This window comes from Gadus chalcogrammus, chromosome 15 (assembly GCF_026213295.1).
Source record: "Gadus chalcogrammus isolate NIFS_2021 chromosome 15, NIFS_Gcha_1.0, whole genome shotgun sequence".
Classification (NCBI taxonomy): domain Eukaryota; kingdom Metazoa; phylum Chordata; class Actinopteri; order Gadiformes; family Gadidae; genus Gadus; species Gadus chalcogrammus.
Genome location: NC_079426.1, coordinates 10,056,841 through 10,076,942, shown reverse-complemented (window position 1 = coordinate 10,076,942; position 20,102 = coordinate 10,056,841). Strand labels below are relative to the sequence as shown.

At 43.9% G+C, this 20,102-nt stretch overlaps 1 protein-coding gene across 1 annotated transcript in view; it reads right to left on the bottom strand.

Moving 5' to 3' along the window:
• The window catches only part of spock2 (SPARC (osteonectin), cwcv and kazal like domains proteoglycan 2), a 29,633-nt gene extending 11,130 nt beyond the window's left edge, over positions 1 to 18,503 (bottom strand). The window contains exons 1-2 of the mRNA XM_056609359.1: positions 18,170 to 18,503; positions 5,636 to 5,681 (exon numbers count right to left, since the gene is read on the bottom strand). Coding sequence (XP_056465334.1) covers positions 5,636 to 5,681; positions 18,170 to 18,364 — 241 coding nt within the window. The 5' untranslated portion in view covers positions 18,365 to 18,503. The remainder of the gene's footprint in view (positions 1 to 5,635; positions 5,682 to 18,169) is intronic.
• Between the last annotated feature and the right edge of the window lie 1,599 nt (positions 18,504 to 20,102).

Genomic DNA, 20,102 nt, shown 5'->3' with positions numbered 1-20,102 from the left:
GAGCACTGCAGATCTACGGGACCAACGGGCCATGCAGTAGTCATATTGGCTTGTTAAGTATTCTTCTTGTATATTATTTCCCGGCATATATTTGTAGCATATAGCCTTTTGTACTTTTGCACATTTATACTTGATTTTAACGCGTTATAAACTTTATATTTGTAACATGGCGTTTGCTGAGGGAACCTTCCTGAGGGATAACAAAGTTCCTATCTGTCTGTCTGTCCGTCCGTCCGTCCGTCCGTCTGTCCGTCTGTCTGTCTGTTATAAGGGTACTTTGGGAGTTAGCCGAAAATGGCATTACCAGACAGGTGCGGGATATGGCAGTCCAGCCGGAGCCGTGCTCCCGGGCTCTGGGATGGCTTTATGACTCTGCGCTACATTGGTTTTCTGTACACTGCGGTTGAACAGGCCAACATTAAAGCGCAATTTGCAAAATGGTAAGTTCTCCAAATGCAAATGGGCCGATTTACTTTTGTGCCACTTACGCCACTTTCTTACTTTTCCTTCGTTTTATGAATGAATAAAACAATGAGAATGAGCGATCGGTTTGTGGAGGAATCCAGCCAGGTAGGGGTACAACTAGAACCATATTGTGCCCATCATGGGAGTCGTCGGGGTGTGGACTCTAAGGACGTTCATCCGGGCCCCATCTCAGGGCGACCACCGGTGCGTGTGAACAGAAAACCCCGTACCACCGCCGGGCGCCACCTCATTGAGCATCTCGAAGCAATCTCTGCGTACACGTACTTACAACTTCCTGGGTGAGCGTTAATTTGCGCAGACGCCCACGCAGAGCTCTGTGCGTGAGGCCCCTCGTGTGCTGATGGTTAGACATGTGTGGATAACTTCTGTATGTCTCCAGCAGGCGGTTCCAGCGCCCGGGCACAGCAGCAGGTTGTGAGTACTGTTACGTATTTTAAGAATCTAAGCTACCCACACATAGACCCAATGAAGACCAAACATATTGGCCGTAAATACCATACATAGCCACAAGGGGAGCAAGACCTTACTGAAGGCTGTAATAAATATTTTAGCCACAGAAGGCAGCATCACAGACCAGGCGAGAAACCCGAGAGTTATCTCACATCGGCTCTCTCTCCCCCCCCCCCCCACTACTTCCGGACCACGCTGTTCTGACCATAACAGCCGACAGATCCAGATTGTCTTCAGAACTCTCTCGGCAGCGATTAGACATAGGTGGGTTTATGGCTAGGATCAGCTAGGAGAATACTCTCGCACGTGCTTAGAATACATCTTCAACCTCTCTTTGCTTCAGAGTATCAGTTTACCATACCGGAAATACTTTATACAAATAAAGTCTCTTTAAAGCTATTCCTTTGGATTCGAATATTTTCCCTGAAGAACTACGTAATAGTACAGAAGCGTACGCTGGCGGCCAGTGCCACGCGGAAACTTAACAGGCTTCCGCGGATTAAAGGCGCACCCTCGCCACCACGTTTCCATGGCAACAGTCTCTCGCTCGCTCTCTCTCTCTCTCTCTTTCTCTTTCTCTTTCTCTCTCTCTCTCTCTCTCTCTCTCTCTCTCTCTCTCTCTCTCTCTCTCTCTCTCTTTCTCTTTCTCTTTCTCTCTCTCTCTCTCTCTCTCTCTCTCTCTCTCTCTCTCTCTCTCTCTCTCTCTCTCTCTCTGAGTGGTCCAGGGGAATCACTTTTGGACTGACTCTTGAGTCGCTGGTATTTTTGAGAAGGTGCTCTCTTTTCCTGTCTGTCACTCCCTCATCCAACAAACACACCTCAACCCCTTACTTTTTTTTTTCCTATCTGTTTCTCTGTCTCCATGTTTACTTGTGTCACTCACTACCTCATCATCTTACTCTTTTTTTCTGTCTGTGTCTCTCCCTGTTTACTTGTGTCTCTCACTCCCTCATCCCCTCTCTCTTTTTTTTCTGTCTGTTTCACTCCCTGATTCCTTGTGTCTCACTACCTCATCACCTCACTCCTTTTTCTCCGTCTGTTTCTCGCCTCGTTTAGTTGTGTTTCTCACTCCCTTATCACCTCAAGCTTTTTATTCTGTTTCTCTCTGTTTACTTGTGCCTCTCACTCCATTATCAACTCACACTTTTTTTCTGTCTGTCACTCTACCTGTTAACTTGTGCCTCTCTCTCTCTTATCACCTTAAGAGCCTTAAGTGTGTTGTATGTCCATTGTATGCGTTTCCTGTCTTAAGAATTGAATTGTAATTTCCGCTTTCACTTTCACTTTCTAACCCTAGCCTTTTGAAGGTGCTGTAGGGAATATTTTAGAGTTGAACAGAGAGAGAGCGAGCAGAAAACAACAGGAAAGAGCAAATTCTGAAACTAAACAACACCAAAAAATATCCCTCTCTCCCACTCCCTCCTAGACACACGACACGAGTCAACATGCTAATGCTTTGCGACCTGGCCGCCGCACAGAGAGACACACACTGAGGAAGGAATAACAAGCGGCCGTGGTTATTCCACAGGGGCTCTACTTAACCCGTCTCACTGTACGTCAGGCTCCTTGACACGCGAGGACGTGATCCGCCCCTCTGGCCGACCGAACCACTCTACAGGAACGGTTTTAGAATTCCCCCCCCCCTGCCAGCCCACGGAGGGCTGGTGGGTGAGTGACACAGGAGAGAGGAGAACGAGGACGTCTGGAGCATTCTGAGTGAGTCAGGGGCTGCGGAGGGGGGGGGGGGGGGGGGTCTGGGAGAGGGGCTCTCAGACTGAGGGTGGTGGAACTAGAATCTTCGCTGCCACGGCGGAAGGGTTTGTGTCTGGAGGTTTGAGCAGGCAGAGGTGAACCGAAATGCAGAGATAAAACTAAGTCAGAAGCAGGTGGGAAAGACGTTTGAGGATAATCCAACAGAAAAGAGGGCAAGGCAGAGACAAAGCAACATGAGTGAACCAACAGAGAAAAAGGAACTGCCAAACTGGGGCAGAAATCCCCCCCACGATTTCTAATCAACCCAGGTGACACACATTTGACTAACGACGAGTTTAAACATTTCATGTATTCAACCTTTCCCCCTTCAATTTTTTCACAGTGGTGAATCGTTCTGTACTGTTCTTCAGCTGGTCAAGTGAAGTTAGCGAACACAAAGCCCCGTTCCAGGATGCTGCTAATGAACAATTTACATATGTGTCCGATGTCTACCTCCCCTGATCAATAAAACCCCACCAAGGTGGAAGACCTGGTGGACTGCAAATCATTGATTTTAAGTAATTGATTTGCGATGAAGTGTCCAATCAGCAGGTCTGGCTGAGAGGGGCTCATGAATAATCTGAGTTTAATCCTGATTGAATAAAAGGAACAGAGGGACAGACAGAGAGAGAGATAGTGAGACAGAAGGGAGAGAGGGGGGAGAGAGCTAGTGTCAATGTGAGAAAGAGAGAGAATGACAAAGAGGGGATGAGATAGAGAAAGACTGTGTGCGAGTGTGAGAAAGAGTGAGGACTAGAGAGAGAGAGAGGACAGGCAAGAGGGAGGAATGGAGAAAGAACGGGAGACGGAGGATAGGAGAGAGACCATGTGTGTGTTTTTTCAATGTAATGAAGGCGTACACGTTGAGACTTCCTGGTGCATCAATACCAAAGCTCTCCATCAGAGTTTATCTACAGGGCGGCTGATTAAATCACAGGTCATGGACAGTCAACCCAAAACTGCCACCATCACTCCTCTAGAAAGATTAGCTACTCTGCAATAAACATACGCACACACACACACACACGCACACGCACACGCACACGCACACACACACACACACACACACACACACACACACACACACACACACACACACACACACACACACCTATACACAGTACAGGTGTGTGTGTGTGTACGCATGTACATTTTCTTTTTCTTTTTAATATTAGAACATACATCTTAACATTGCTTGTAAATTACTTATGTTGTGCCTTTACTATGTGCAGAGTCAATATTCTCCCACATGCGAAGCATGTTCGCTCACAAAAGCCAAATCTTATAACCTGAGAGATCCTGAGATCCTGAAATGGGCCGCTATGCGTTGTCAGATTCCGCACAGGGCTTCAACCTTTAGTAATGAATACATGTCAAAAGGCTAACAGAGAGAGATCTTGGGCTACATCCATCACTGGGACCGTTCCTTTTCTCTGCGTCAACACATTGAGCCATCGAACAGCTCCCGTTATGTCGTCCCGAGTCAATGAACCAGACATCTGCTGGTTATGCTTGGATCACCCCAGGGCCTCAAAACGAAGACATAACACTAATTAGTAGAGATGTCTCAGACGGAAGCGGATCTCGTTATAACTGCTCTTTGCTCCGTTTAGCCCGTCATGAAGGAAAATGCATAATCAAATGCTGGGAAATTACAGGGGTAAGAAACAAGCGTTGATTTTAGCTGAATAAATGTAATAATGATAATGAATTAACTTATGATAATATCTTATACATAAAATAATTTCAGATTCTGGTATCTGTCTGTCACAGGCCTGTGATACACCCCTCCAAGCCCATCATTTCAGTCAGCCGAATTTAATAATAGGACGGCATGCCTGTCTGTCTACCTAGCTAGACAGGTAGACACACGGGCACACTCTGCCCGTGTGGTCATTGCTTATCCCCGGAGTCTTCAACAAGCCTAGCCAGACTTTTTGCTGAGGCCTAGGGACTGATGGGATTTTTTCAATTGGATTCTTTGAAAATCGAACTTCCACTGGCTTGTTTCTCCATGTTGCCTGCCATAGCCTTGAAATAAAAATGTGACAGTTGAATTAATAATAGCCACGTAAAAATCATGATCATCATGCCTGAAGGATGATCTTACAAGACACATACAAACACTCAAAGAGTGGCATTCATTTTCGTTGCCAACTACTTAACAGCTATACAGTTGGCAGGAATTAAATTAATTTGACTTAAAACCACATTCCAGTAAATCAAGACTTCTTTGCACCCAACTCCTGTCTCCTGTCTCTCTACTACATGTCCTCATTATCTCAACTATTCATCGTAAGGTGTAATTAATCAGTAATTAAGCCTGTGTATATTGGCCTGATGGAATCTACTGTTCAGATGGCTCCATCAAGGTGGCAAATTAAGTGACGAGTTGAGGAGAGAACTTTGTCGTGGCCAGGCCAGTGGTTCCCAAAGGTTTTTTGTCACACGATCCCACCCTTAGGATTAACTTGATTGCGCTCGCAATCTCAAAAATGTTTCGGTATCTGCTTCCTCATTTCATTGTTTTAAGGGTGGGGAGGCAATAGCTTAGAGCAGGAGTCACAGCAGGAGACTAGGAGCAGGGTGGAGGGTAGAGATGGTCCTGGCTGATACGTGGCTATCTCTGTGTCTCTAGCACACCAGAGGAAAGCTGACCTCTCCTGACCTTTTTCACTGAGAAGCCTCTAGAAGCATGGCCTACTACGGGAACAAGCTAGGTATACGGAGCAAGAGACGGAACGGTCTGGTTAGCAGTCCTGAGCTTCAGGTAAAGTTGGTCTGTCAGTCCTTTACCAAAATAAATTCTACCAACACAATTCTACCACACAATTCCTATAGCTACTACAGTTGTTATCTTCAAATATACATATTTTGATTGTATGCATTTCACACACACCAGACACATTAGCAAAATAAAAATGAAAAAGTTGAGTACCAAACTTACTTTCATCAGAACCTTGAGTGTCATCCCAGGAACGGACATAGTCATCCTGCAGGAACAAAACATTGACAGAAACATGATATATTTATACTTTAACCGCCCCATGTCTCCCATTATGAGCCATTACAAAGCAGAAAGTATCTGTATCCGTAACAGATATTAACATGAAATGTTATTACTCTGTCATCCACGGAGACGGCAGTTAAAGTGTTGAACGTATCCATTGCAGTGTGAACACCAAACCTCCACACACAATGATTCATAGGTTATGATGTGATTCAAAGCAGACACAGATGGCCGTGCGCGATGACTTTATTACTGTATGGAAATGAACAATGAACAAGCTGCGCTCTGTGCCTATGCGGGACATATGGCGGAGCAGTGACTTGGCATTCAAGATGGCCCCTCCTCCCCTTTTGTTTTACCGCTTAATTAGAACATTGGTCATTTTAATGAGAATTGGCCCCGCCAAACAGCGCACGCGGGTTGAAGATAAAAGCGGAAAGCAGGTAGATAAAGGAGTACAAAGGCATCCAGTGGAATGAATTATTAATGAAATCGGAGTTGAAAGTGTCGAGGTGGAGACACTGACCTCTACCTCCTGGTGTCGTGGCGGCAGCAGAGAAAGAGAAGAAGAGGAAGAGGGTTCAGTGTTAAGTGAAGGAAAAAAAGTTATTTCCGTTGCAGCAGGCGAGGAGTCGAGCTTCATTAACATTCATATTCCAAGCATAAAAACCATAAACTCGCTTCACTTGTTATAGTAGAAGGTATTATGTCTTCTGAGATATATATACATATTAATCTCAATATAATACAATATTGTACCGTATTTGAGGATTATATTGAGATTCAACAAAAGGCTGATTTAAGCAGAAACTTAAGTCAACTTGTCATCGCTAAACATTCAGATAATTCACATAGCTCTGTATGAGCTATAGTACATCGTACATGTTATCCTATATAACATGTACTATAGTGCCCTGAAGCACAGATACTGCAGCAGCGATCTTTTTCTGTTGACATAGTGGAACTTAAAATTCCCAAATATAGAAAAAAAATCCAAAATTGATGTGCATGGCACAAATGTTATATATACATTCACAGTCTACCCATTGTTTGAAATAAGCCTTGATTGTGGAATTTCGATTGTGCCTTGCCTCATCGTTATGTAAACGTGTACATTTTATGTCCAAATCTGCAGATATTCAAATTCTACAAATAAGAAAACCCTTGCACAATCATTTCTCTGAAAGCACATCTCTTTGAAAATGTAAAACATAAAACCCACAGTAGGAAAGACAGTCTGTCGATGACAAGTAATGATTGTATATTCCTTTGTGGCTGACAGAATAATAATGTAGACCATAAACAGTCTCTTGAAGGCACCAGACTTAACGACCTGGCCTTGAATTACTCCCTTATGGATGACCTGGCTTTCAGACAGGATTGACAATCTCATCAAATGTTATGAAAAAAAGATGCTCAGGGAAACATTTTCAAACAGCGGGCCTAAGGGATACCTAAAGATGGAGGTGAAGGGGGCGTAGCTAATTTTACCACATGACAACAATCAGACAAATAATCACTCCCTCCTTGACTTCTTTCCTTGAATTTGAGAACACACTGACATTATTGAATGGCCTTTTGTAGACAGGACAATAGAGAGACAGACAGGACAATAGAGAGACAGACAGGACAATACAGAGACAGAGAGGACAATAGACAGACAGACCGGACAAAAGAGAGACAGACAGGACAATAGAGATACAGACAGGACAATAGAGAGACAGACAGGACACTACAGAGACAGAGAGGACAATAGACAGAGGGGACAACAGAGAGACAGACCGGACAAAAGAGAGACGGACAGGAAAATAGAGAGACTGACAGGACAATAGAGAGACTGACAGGATCGACCAGCAGTATTGCAGCACGGATCAGAATTGAACCAGGGCCCCTTCACCCAGGTTGATAGCAGACAAGAGGGCTGAACCACCGAGCCGTCCTGATTGTTAACCTTTGAAAGTACCTGGGCTGTCGAGACAGTGTGGGTGTCACGTCTCTGCCTTCACTCAGCTGTCTCCGGGCCCTCTCCAACCCAACCCAGATAACATCACAGAGGATCTCCCTCGTGTCAAACCCGGAGAGTCTAGTGTCTACCCTGTGTTTTCCCAGCCTGCCCCGGCTTCTCGTTTGATTTTTTCCTAACCAAGTTGTGCACCCTTCAGTCTCCTGCCATGATTCAGTGCGCGGTGACGGATCTCGCACGTGGGAGGACGCCCAGGACTCTGTGTCTTCCTCTCACAAATTGAGTTCAAACGCAGAGTAGAACAGGCTGTGTTATAAAAGTGTGTGTGTGTGTGTGTTTGTCTGTGTGCGTGTATGTGTGTGTGAAGATTGAGGGAACAAAAAAGGAAAGACAATCAACGTGTGAGTGCATGTGTGGGCGGGGTCTGACTGATTTCTGACATTTTCAGACTCAAATGTACTTCGGCACTGAAATCATAAACTTGGTATGCTTTCAGCCTGAAAGGGTACCGTCTCTATGGTAACCCAGAAGGTTATGGAAATAACTTTAACTTTGACGTAACACACCTACGTGGTTCACCGAGAACGGCCACCAGTGGGGAGATATGTCAGTTTTTAACAAGGACCGTGGAGAGAAACGGCACAATGGAGTCCGAGTGGATGGCGTTCTTCTGTGTTACTGTATTATGCAAACTCAGACCTTTAATCGTCAAGAGACACACACGGAAGGTCACTGCGATATTCTCAAGATCTGCAAGATATGGTTTTCATTGTCGTCCGTTGCTCTCCCTGCGTTAGGGTGGCTGTGATCCTACCAGAAGTTTCCTGTTTCCTGTCAAACTGCATTCGAGTTCAATGCATTCACAAGTATCCTGATCGGTGCGGTGGAAATATGTAAATCGTACCGGAAAAACGTTTGAAATATGTTGACGTGAATGGAAGATGTAAAGAAACATGGTATGGAATCTATATTTGGGCAAACCCATTGTCATCATGGATATTAATGAACAAATAGGGTTAGGCTTCTTGCTCAGGGATGCTTACAGCTAGTTGTGGACATTAGGGTTTGAACCCCAATGTAAACCCTTGGTTCAATTTGGTAATCTATTCAGAATGACACATATTTGTGTGTGTGCATAAATATTTGATACAGAATTTGTGATTCATGTGTATTAGTCATCCAACTATAAGTCAGGTCCATCAATGGATGTTTATCTTGATGATTATCCAGGAAACAGTTGTCAGGGACAAACTCTCTGGCATATGCTAGTATCAACCCTGCCATCTCAAACAAGCACCAAGGACACGTTCTGCAACAGTTTACCGTCTGAATGCATGTTCACTATTCCTACCAACTGACTCTCTGTCAAAGGCAAAAGTCCTTCATAAAAAGCCAAGACACATGGTTTATGGTACATTTAGGAAGGCTAGGAAGACTGAGGAAGTAGGTCAGTTGATTTGAGCTTGTTAGTGAGGCAAGTGTTTGACAAAAAAAAATCAGGTCAAAGTGGTAAAACCATCTTCTCCTGGCTTTAATAAAACATCCCATTCCAATATGATTTGGCTAAATTCTGAGAGCATTTAGAGTCTGCACGCCTGCCACAAAGGTGAAAAATGTGACCGCCCTTTTGTCTTATTGAAGACATTTCGTAAAGAACTTGTATGTTCTGTATTCTGTTATTAACGTTCTTCAGCTGAATTGGTGCAACCAAGGCATCGTTACAAATGGTACTGTAAACAGATGTTATCCTGAAGCCAAGAGCGACAGCTACGATGGGTTGGTCACCCAGACTGGTATTGTCCTTTAAAGAGGCATGGGCTGCCGTGATGGGGAAGTACATGGGCCAAACTGTTCCTCTCCTCGATTGAGACAAGGCATCAGGGAGGGCTCACAAGGCCAAAGGTTACGAGAAAGAGGAACACATAGCACCAGTCAGAGAAAATGATCTACCGGATAGAGGATCATCTGTTGTCTGATCAACTGAATGTCTGCCTATACTTGAATTACTGTACGGTGGTTTTGGGTGACAGTAAAGGCGCTTGAAATAAAATGTATTATTATTATTATTATTAATACATATATTTTTGTCTTTAAATAAATGTGTTAAATAAGAGTGTTTTTCATATCTCTAGGGAGTGAAGTGACAACCAGGAGAATCTGTTGCAGCAAGAGAATCTGCAACAAGGAACATTTTCACACTTCACTGAAAACACTGTGCGTAAAACAGGGGAATTGGACTGAATCATCAAATTAATAACATGTGCTTGTGTGAATCCAAAAAGGCAGAATAATCGCCCAACAACAGGAAGCCAGGGAAGACACAAAAGAACAAGTGTCAACGTAATGTGAATATACATTTGGTTGCAAAAGAAGAAAGCTATATTCTTTATATAAATCCATAGTATACCACAAACTTATTTGGGTACATTCTGTTTTCCAGTAAATATACAGTATGTGCTTGTGTGTGTGTGTGTTGCCATTTGCCTGTTTGGCATTGGAGTCAAATCAATAATGAATTAAGTTCACAGCATTTTTCATTGATTGTCTTTCGTTCCAAGTGTAATAAACATGCATCAGGGGTTTTTCTAGAAAAAAAAAGTAGCAGGGAGCAGACCCCTGCGCAAAGCCCAGGGAACAACGCGACCGAGGCGGGGCGAAGCCTTTGAAAAAATAATTGTTAAATGGTACATTCTGAGGCTATCTTAGAGAGAAATTCTAGCTCTTGTGGTCATCCTGAAAAACTAAAATACTATCAACTTTTGGTAGACTTGTACAACTTTACCCTGTAAATAAACACGACAAATTTCAAAAATATTGGCTAAACTTTTATTAAGTAGGACAAATCACAACAGCAGCCGTCTGTTCCTGAGACTGCCCCAACGGCTCACTGCCTTGTCAAAATCAAATTGATAAATTGCAGGCCCCTCAATACTGATCCTGAGGAGGTGGTTCAGGGTAGCGTTAGTCATGGTAGACCTCCTGTGCCATGCCTCTATGGAACAAGTTTTGGGGCTCTAGAGTCAATAATGGCGACGCTATAGAAATGTTACTACAGTATTGTTGTCGTTTTCAGTTTTGCACTTTGCAGACGATCCCTAAACTCGCGGCTGAAAGCCGACTGCTCGTAGAAGCCAATGCAATTCAGTTTTGCACTTTGCAGACGGTCCCTAAGCTCGCGGCTGAAAGCCGACTGCTCGTAGAAGCCAATGCAATTCACCGTTCGCTAAAGACGGCTCGTTTGGATGAAAACTATGTTGTAGCTGGTTCTCTGGGTTACTACACTTTTATTGGGCTAATTCGGCCGTGCAGCTGCCATTTAGTTCCCTGCTACGGGTTCCCTGGTAACAGGGAACCCTGTTCGACTGTTCGTTTTGCTCTCGCAAAACTCTTGATCAACACTCAGCATTTGTTTATTTCTGTCGTTCATTGAAACCGCTTTGTGCAGAGAGAACTGGAATGGTCTTGTATACTTGCTTAGCATCTTAGCGCCTAGACCAAATACATAGCAGCTAATAACTTTAACGTTAGCATGTCGACTCGGTCTGGGAAACTCCAATTCGGATCGGAATATTTTTGGAGTAATTATGGAGTATGTTATTTGAGGATCAGACACATTGTCAGGTGGTGGTGTTGGGATATTTTCGCGGAGAAAAGATCGTTTTGAGAAATAGTGTATGTTGTACAGCAGCATGTAAGTACAGATCCAAGTCTGGCAGGTTCAGTCGGCATTTCGGTAGGATGGCGCACGCCGGGAGTATCGGGGCGCAGCGCCCCTGTTCCCTTGTTTAGAAAAAACCCGCATGATTTGCACACTACAATATAGAGACCCCCCCCCCCCCCCTCAGAACCCCTCTGAATGCAGCCCTTTATCTAACTATGTCCAATACCCCCCCCCCCCCCAAGTCTTGTTATTGTTGTGCGTCGTTGATGTTGTTTGTGAACTACATCTGTATTGTACATAATGTTCAGAGCAGCACAATAAACAGAATGTTCCTCAAAAGGACCACAAAGTGCTGGACCGAACCAAAGTGTCTCGATTTATAAACTGAAGGTTTTCTCTACGGCCTAAATTGTATACATATTTTATGTGAAAGCTGCTTGAGCCCACCATTAGATGAGATCAGAGAAGAATTAGATACATTAATACATGGGACAGATTAGCCGGGTCATGGAAATATTCTCTTTTATAGATTCATAAATATATCGATTTGTATGGATTCATGCATCATCGTAACCGGACCTGAATATTGCATGCAAGACTCCCACAGGAACCAGGGTCTCTACCTTGGTTTTCACCTGGGAGTCTCTGTGCCAAATATTTGTATTCCTCCTGTCATACAAATATGTCTGACAGGGTCTGCCTCTCTGAATCCATTGGCCAAATCTCCATTGGCCAAATCTCCCTACTCCTCCAGGATCCTGCACCATTGTCAATTATAGTACCATATTAGTTGTAGCATTAACAAAAAAATATGGAATTGTCTGTACCACTCATGTGTTCAAATGCACGCAATGCACTTCCTTAACCACACAAGCTCTCAAAGTGGCCATGTACCACTCTTGTACAAATTACTGTATCATCGATTGCTTTTCAGTGCTTTTTTTTGTCACCGTAAAACGCACACACACACAAACACACCCACACACACAATCCTCTCCCTCTCTCCTTCTCTCTACAGCACCAGTGCCCTTCAACAAGCTATTGTGCTGCAGTGGGAGGAGAGCAACAGTTATGCCAGCAGACTATGATGAAAGACAAGCTATTTTCTCTTTCTCTGTCCCTCTCTCTCTCTACTCCATCACTGAGGAGCACCTCGCTCGGCCCTCTGGCCGTCAGCCAAGTGAGGCAGCACACACATATAACGCCATCGGGCCCCGCCAAGACCCACCGGGACCGCCTTCTGGCCGCTCCTCTTCCAGACCTGTCCCGAGCTGGCCCAGACGCACTCCATCTGCACCTTTTACAGACCCGGGACCTTTTGCCCTCCCACGGCTGAAGGATTATGGGTAATGGGAAAAACGTCACGACACAATGCACTTATTTATCACCAAGGGAGGAGAGTGCGTTGGTCAAGATTGGAACTCAGTCACAACCACATAGAGGCCATGCACTACAGACACACATTACAGTCCAAGAGGGCATTCACATTGCTCTGCAAGGAGGAAAAGAGGAGCAATCGAACGTTTGATGCCAGTGATGACATCAGAGTCGTTAAGCTAACATGGCTACCGAAACCAAATTAATACAACTCGGCATGTTGTCCTACCAGCCAAGAGAAAAACATGTGAAAGAGGGAGAGAGAGAGAGAGAGGGAAAGAGAGAGAGAGAGATAGAGAGAGAGAGAGAGAGAGAGAGAGAGAGAGAGAGAGAGAGAGAGAGAGAGAGAGAGAGAGAGAGAGAGAGAGAGGAGAGAGAGAGAGAGAGAGAGAGAGAGAGAGAGAGAGAGAGAGAGAGAGAGAGAGAGAGAGAGAGAGAGAGAGAGAGAGAGAGAGAGAGAGAGAGAGAGAGAGAGAGAGAGAGAGAGAAACCGATTCTTGCCACTTTTAGGCTTGTATTATCATTCCGGAAGTTTCTCCGTCCATTAGCCAAAGTCTATTATAAGATCAAAGAAGATATGGTTAAGTGCGTGGGACACACACATGCGCGCGCACACAAACACCACGAGCGCAACGCACACACGCCGCCGTGCGATAGGAAAGTAGACTGTGAAGCCACCGACTGGTAATACAAGTGAGACGATGCCTGCATAGAAAAGGTCTTTAATGGAGCTCTTGGCTGGCAGGTTATGAATGCCATTATCCACAATTAGGTTCCCGGGGTCCTGGGGGAAAAGTGATGACAGCAAAAATGGAGTGCGTGGCACAAATCGTAAAAAACTTGTTGGAGGAGAGCCAATCGATATAGCCAGATCAAGGCAGAGTCTGACAATCGGCATAGCTCACATAACCGCAATGAGGAGGTCTACCTGAAGGTCTCCTTGAGCAAGATGCCCCCTGCTCCAGAATGACATCTATAATATATTTCTTTGTTTTCACTATAAGACATTTTGGATGCATTGGACTAGTTGGGTCAAATAGTAATTTTATTGAGACTGGCTTATGACATACTTGTTCACCAAGGTCCTTTTTTTTAAGCAGTCTTTTGGACCAGTGTTGACTGTTATCTCAGTCAACACCTGTCCTCATTTATGAAAAAAAAAAAGGACCTTGGTGACCGTGCTTAAAAAAAAAGGACCTTGTTGAACAAGTATGTCATATCAGCCAGTCTCAATAAAATTACTATTTGACCCTGTCCATTTATGAGGACAGGTGACTGCTGCAGGCAGAGTAGGCCGTTGGCTTTAAAGGGAGCCTCGTTGAACACCAGGTGTGAGGCAGATTAGCCTCTTCAAGCCTCAATCTCTCTGCTGGTGACTTCAGTAGTGGGAGTGTCCGCCCAGATGTAGGGTACAATAGGTAATCTCCCTTGTCCCCTCTTCTTGGACTGTACCAAGGGGCATCTGTCCTTAAATAGGGATCTTTAAACTTTAGAGTATTACCAAAGAAATAGAGAAAGGGGAGAAAAGGATAACTCATTTCACAGTTACCATGTGAAATTATGAGAACATTCTTCTATTGACCAAACTGAACCCTGCAGGCAATTTTACTTTTGCTGCGTTGGTAAAACAATGAGAAACCCTGTTGAAGAAATTGAGGTTGAAAATTTGAACCTTCGACTGCATCCCTGAGCTGCATATTAACAAGAGATATGCGCAAAGATTTCATGAACAAGCTAATCTCAGCTCCATATTTTATACTATTAATTGTGAAGTTGAGACGGCCAAAACGCTCTACACACACAGAACGAAAATATGGAAGTACAAGGCCTTGTTTTCCTGTTTATTGGGGTACGGCTGTCCATGACAAACCCCTTGCACAGGGCTGAATGTGAGTCCCTGGTGATCACATGCACGCGTGGTGTGCATGTGGATGCATGTGGTTTACATGTCCTAAGGACAGAGAGTAGCAATCATTTCTCTCCGGTCTTTTCACGGATCTCCTAGGATTGTCTGCTGCCACAGTACATGGTCGAAATTGCAGCAGGATTGCACATTGGATTCATTGCAAGGGTACATTTCCTATTATTGCTTCACTGAATGTCATCGCCTATCGCCATTGCAAGTTCCATATTGCCTCTTGCGTTATTCCATACAACCTTACACAAAACTGACATGGTGTGTATGTATGCTGTGAGCTGTTTCCTTTAAAGAGAAAATGTGTATTTACGTATATTACTCTGTACCATTTGGACTCTTTCTTCCTAGAGCAGCTAGTTCTACGTTGCTTCTCCCTCAAGGATACTTACAGGTGGACTGCGGACATTGCGGTACGAAGTAGGAATCCATTACATTTTGGGTTGGGTCAACCTAACACCCTGACCACTAGCCACTAACCTCTCCTCCCTGCACAAGTCACAGAACATCCAGTACCTCAATTGAGCCAATAAGACGCCAGCTGTCCCGTAATATCAATCACCATTACAGTGTTTGATGGCGGCGTATTTTTTTCCCTCATCGTTTTATGGATTTCGGTGCATTACTGGAATGAAGCGCTGAACGGACCTGTCGGATTAAAGAGGAGCTTTAAAGGGTTTTAGGTTCAGCGTTCAGTCATGTGTCTATTGTAACTGTTACATCTAATCATCTTTTCACTCCACCAGATTCACCAGGCCCTGGGTTGAATTGAAAGTGGTGTCTGTTTTAATTAAGTTAAAAGACCTTTCTTTTATTTTTTTTATCTGAAAGCAAAGCGCATCCCGATAGCGTTATGGACTGCAGTGTGTGGGGGTGGGGTTGTTTGGGTGGGGAGGGTGAATAAATATGAGAAATGGTATTTCTTTCATGTCTCACAGCATCCATTATATCTCTCCCTTGATGTATTAATATTCAGCATTCGGCTCTCGGGGGACGTCGCAAGTCAACATGAATTTGTATAATTTGTGGGATCTGTGTCAAGGGCATTCGTGTAGAAAGAACCCATAACTGCCAGAAAATCGATGTTGTCTTCCTTGTTGTTTTTTAGCTAAAAAAGACCAAGACTTTGATTTTTTTTTTTAACAAAAGAGGGTCGATTATGGGAAGTAAAACAGCAAAAGTAAATATACTTGCAAGGAGTGAGTTCAACATTCGGTTAAACGTTGCATGTTTCAGGATCAGTACACAACTGCTTGTGTAGTGGTCCCTGTCTGAATATCTTACAGTGACCAAAGTAATAGGACAGTATGTATATGCCTCAATATCAGCATATTTCTCTGCTGATACTGCACAATAAATGTACGTATATAAACAATTGTATGAATATGTACAATATATGTTTTGTCTTATATACAGTGTTTTACATTTTATAGTGTTTTATTAGTGCTAATCATGCTAAAAATGAGCAGCACCAAACATGCTTTCCTTTAATGATAGAATGTGTTTCGTAGTCCTTTATGTGGCAGTGCACCAATACAAAATCCTTTCATTTTAATTCCTTGCGTGCTAACACACTGGGCTAATAAACCGATTCCGATTATTCATGGCACCAATCTTCTCCATCGATTGCACACTGGGTGCCGTTTCTTCCTAATTTCTTACGGTCTTGAAAGGACCCTCAGATCGCAAGAGAACCAGTCTCCATCACAGAAGCACATCACAGACTCGCTGTTTCTGTACAGCACCACGCTTTAAATCAAAGTGGTTTCTATCGACGGTGCCCTGGGAGATTCTGGAATGATGATGATGATGTGTGTGTGTGTGTGATGTTTCTTCGCCCCTCTCTCTCTCTCTCTCTCTCTCTCTCTCTCTCTCTCTCTCTCTCTCTCTCTCTCTCTCTCTCTCTCTCTCTCTCTCTCTCTCTCTCTCGACATCATCAAGATGACTACTGTTGTGTCTTTGAAAAAAACATTACAATGACTGAATGACAAAAAGACGACATGCATCCCCTCCTATACTATGGATTTAATCACATGTATAAATCACACATGCATGCATGCACACACGCACACCTAGACTCACGCAGACAAAACACACACACACACACACACACACACACACACACACACACACACACACACACACACACACACACACACACACACACACACACACACACACACACACACACGCACACATATCTAAATGATGTGCCAACAGCTATATGGACATGGTAATGAGTATATCAGTAATGAGTAAGTACCTCTGGGAATGAAACCCATACATTATATCTATTTATACAGTGATCTCTATATGAAACCTATAAGGCGGTGTATTGCACTGTATATTTTCACATGTATAAAATGAAACATCTACACATCACTGAAAGAGCGTATGTGTGAGTGTGCATGTGATCAACTCATTGTTTTGATATTATTTATCGGCCTATCTGCAATTGAATTGGCATAAACAATCAATGCTCATTTAGTGTAGTGCGGGAGCAGGAAAGCGGTGCAGTAGTGTTGCAATAATTCCCCCTTAATCATGTCACAGGTTTGTGTACAGTACGTGCTGCACAAATAGGCACAGCAGAAATCACTTACTTAATCCCTCACGCAGCAGGAGGGGGAAAAGAGAGGGTGGGATTTTTCGTGGGGTTTTATCTTCCACGAAAGGGTTTAGGCCCATTCTGATAAATACTCTCATCACAGGTAAGCCTACTACACAAGATGGTTCACACATTTTCTTATCAGGTGTTCCTATTGGATAAGATCAGGAAGCCCACAGTCAAATGAGCATCAATCACAATCCAGGTGATGATAATAAACTAATAAAACGGGGCAATCGGCCAAACTAAGCATGTGTTAGATGGATCATTGATAATCTTATTACAGTGGTGTCGAAACTTGCGACAGCAGATCACATTACAACCGATGGTTATGATTATTCTGATGTTCCAAGAGGTGTGTGATTGTGCATATTTGCACATCCACAAGCACCCTATCACATCAATTGGGACACCTCTGTTACTGTTTTGTTCTTATTGTTCAATCAAGTGCTAGACAATTAAGAAAACCGCAGATGCAAGATGCATCAAGAACAAATACACAGTGCAAAAGCACACAACATACAAGTGAATGTAAGCAGTGCATTGCTAGAGCTTCAAATGGGGGCCCCAGCAACCTTCTTAAACATTGGATCTCGAATAGTGGTTATAGTAGTAGCCTCTTCCTATCCGAGTAGCAGGCTTTGCATTGACTCTTGTCCGCCACAGCCAAATGACAACATTTGTGTTCACTTTCCATGCATAATATCCAATGAGTGAGCCAGAAAAAACTTTTCAATGTTTACTCCAAGCAGGATCATACCTCTCCGTTTACACCTAATAGTGTTAAAAGTGTGTGAAAATTAGCCTCAGCTGTGGAGGCGTTGATCAGTGAAGATATAAGGTGAATCACGGTGCCTGCCCGCAGCAGATGTTCGCCCTCCCCACCGTCAACACAGCTTACCGCATTAACGCGGATCTCTCCCACAACACACAACACGCGGACTCACGTCTCTGAAGCGGTTCCAGTGCTTGATCTTACGGCTGTACTGGGAAATGGTGGACAGCCACTTCTCGTCCTCCATAAAATTCCCCTTCTTCTCAGCATCCTCTATGCTCTTTGCGGCGGTCTGGTAGTAGGTCGCGGAGCCCACCAGCACCAGCATCGGGACGAGAAGGCACCGGGTATCCATCTTTCGAACCATGATGGCAGATAGACAACCCCCCCGATAACACCGATATATCACCGATGGAGGCTTGTGCCCTTTTTAGGTGGTGGAGGTTATGGTGGCGGTGGTGGTGGTGATGATGCTGAGGCTGAAGCGAACCTGTGACGACCTGATTAGGTTGGGGATGCTTCAGCGTTTGCTTGGGAGAGGGGCGGACACCACACGGAGGGGGAGGGAGGGTGTGTGTGTATGTGTGTGTGTGTGTGAGAGGGAGCGTTAAGGAGCGCGCGCCAGAGAGAGAGAGAGAGAGAGAGAGAGAGAGAGAGAGAGAGAGAGAGAGAGAGAGAGAGAGAGAGAGAGAGAGAGCGAGAGCGAGCGAGCGAAAGATGGGCAGAAATAGATAGGGAGGTGTTAACTTATGAGATGAAACTGATCGGGTGGGTAATTCATCCATACACCTTTCAGATCATATACATTACCGATAAGAACGCACGAACTCACGCACGCACGCACGAACTCACGCACGCAAACACACACACGCACACACACACACACGCACACACACACACACACACACACACACACACACACACACACACACACACACACTCACTCACTCACACTCATACACACACATATATGGAGATATAGATAGATATACAGAAATAGATAAAGATTAAACAGAATACAGAATTAATGTTGACTGAGATGCAGCCCAAACAGTGTTTTTTATGGGCTCTTTAACTCAGCTGCCTGAAAGAAGGACGAAGGGTGAAGCTTTGAATGCAAATCAAATTAACTGGTGCACAAACAAAGAGGACAACAGTACACTTTGGGGTTAACACAGGTGTGTATCAACAAGTTCGATCATAATTGTATTTTCGATTTCACAATTGCATCAATCAAAGAGCACAAGTAACGAGAGCTGCCGGTAGGAAAATATGTAATCTAATTATCGTGAAGCAGGAGAAGGGAAATTGCTGATTGTAATGTGATCCTGTGATCCCGTGGTCCTGTCATCGACTCTACGGACAGATTTGATGCCTATACAATGCTAAGACAGAGAGGGGGAGGGAGACATATAAAGAGAGGGAGAGAGAGAGAGGGAGAGAGAGAGAGAGAGAGAGAGAGAGAGAGAGAGAGAGAGAGAGAGAGAGAGAGAGAGAGAGAGAGAGAGAGAGACAGAGAGAGACATACGTGTGCAATTTACTTGGGATTTTTTCAATCACTTTTCATAAAAAAAATTATATTTATTAAAGTCCGTTAGATATTGGTAGCCCAATAGTGAACCAATATAGACAAATAAATATAGCCTACCTACATTGACATATATAACCGACATTACGTTTAAATTAAAGCAAAATAAAGTTATCCTACTTGATCCGAATATTGACAATCTGAAAACTCATTGCTTTAATTTGCAACCCTGAATGTTTTTATGTTTTCAGTCACCAAATGGTGAGCAACCGTTTGGTGTTAATTCTGGATCAGTCCATGTTTACCAGGGTGATGGCTGAAAAAAAAGAAGAACCACAAATGTTTTGATTCAGTGGCCAGTAACAGTAAGGTCAAGGGGTCGGGGCAGGCTTACAGTTTAGCCGAATACTAATCTATAGTTTACGGTCAGTCCAGCCCCCGTTATCCAAGAAAGAACTGGATTTGAAGGGATGGCAACATTTGCACATCTTAGCAAATCTCGCTATATATATAAAGGCTGCAAGCCTGCATAGGATTCGCATACCATAATGTACAGAGTGGTTTGGTAGACGACTAA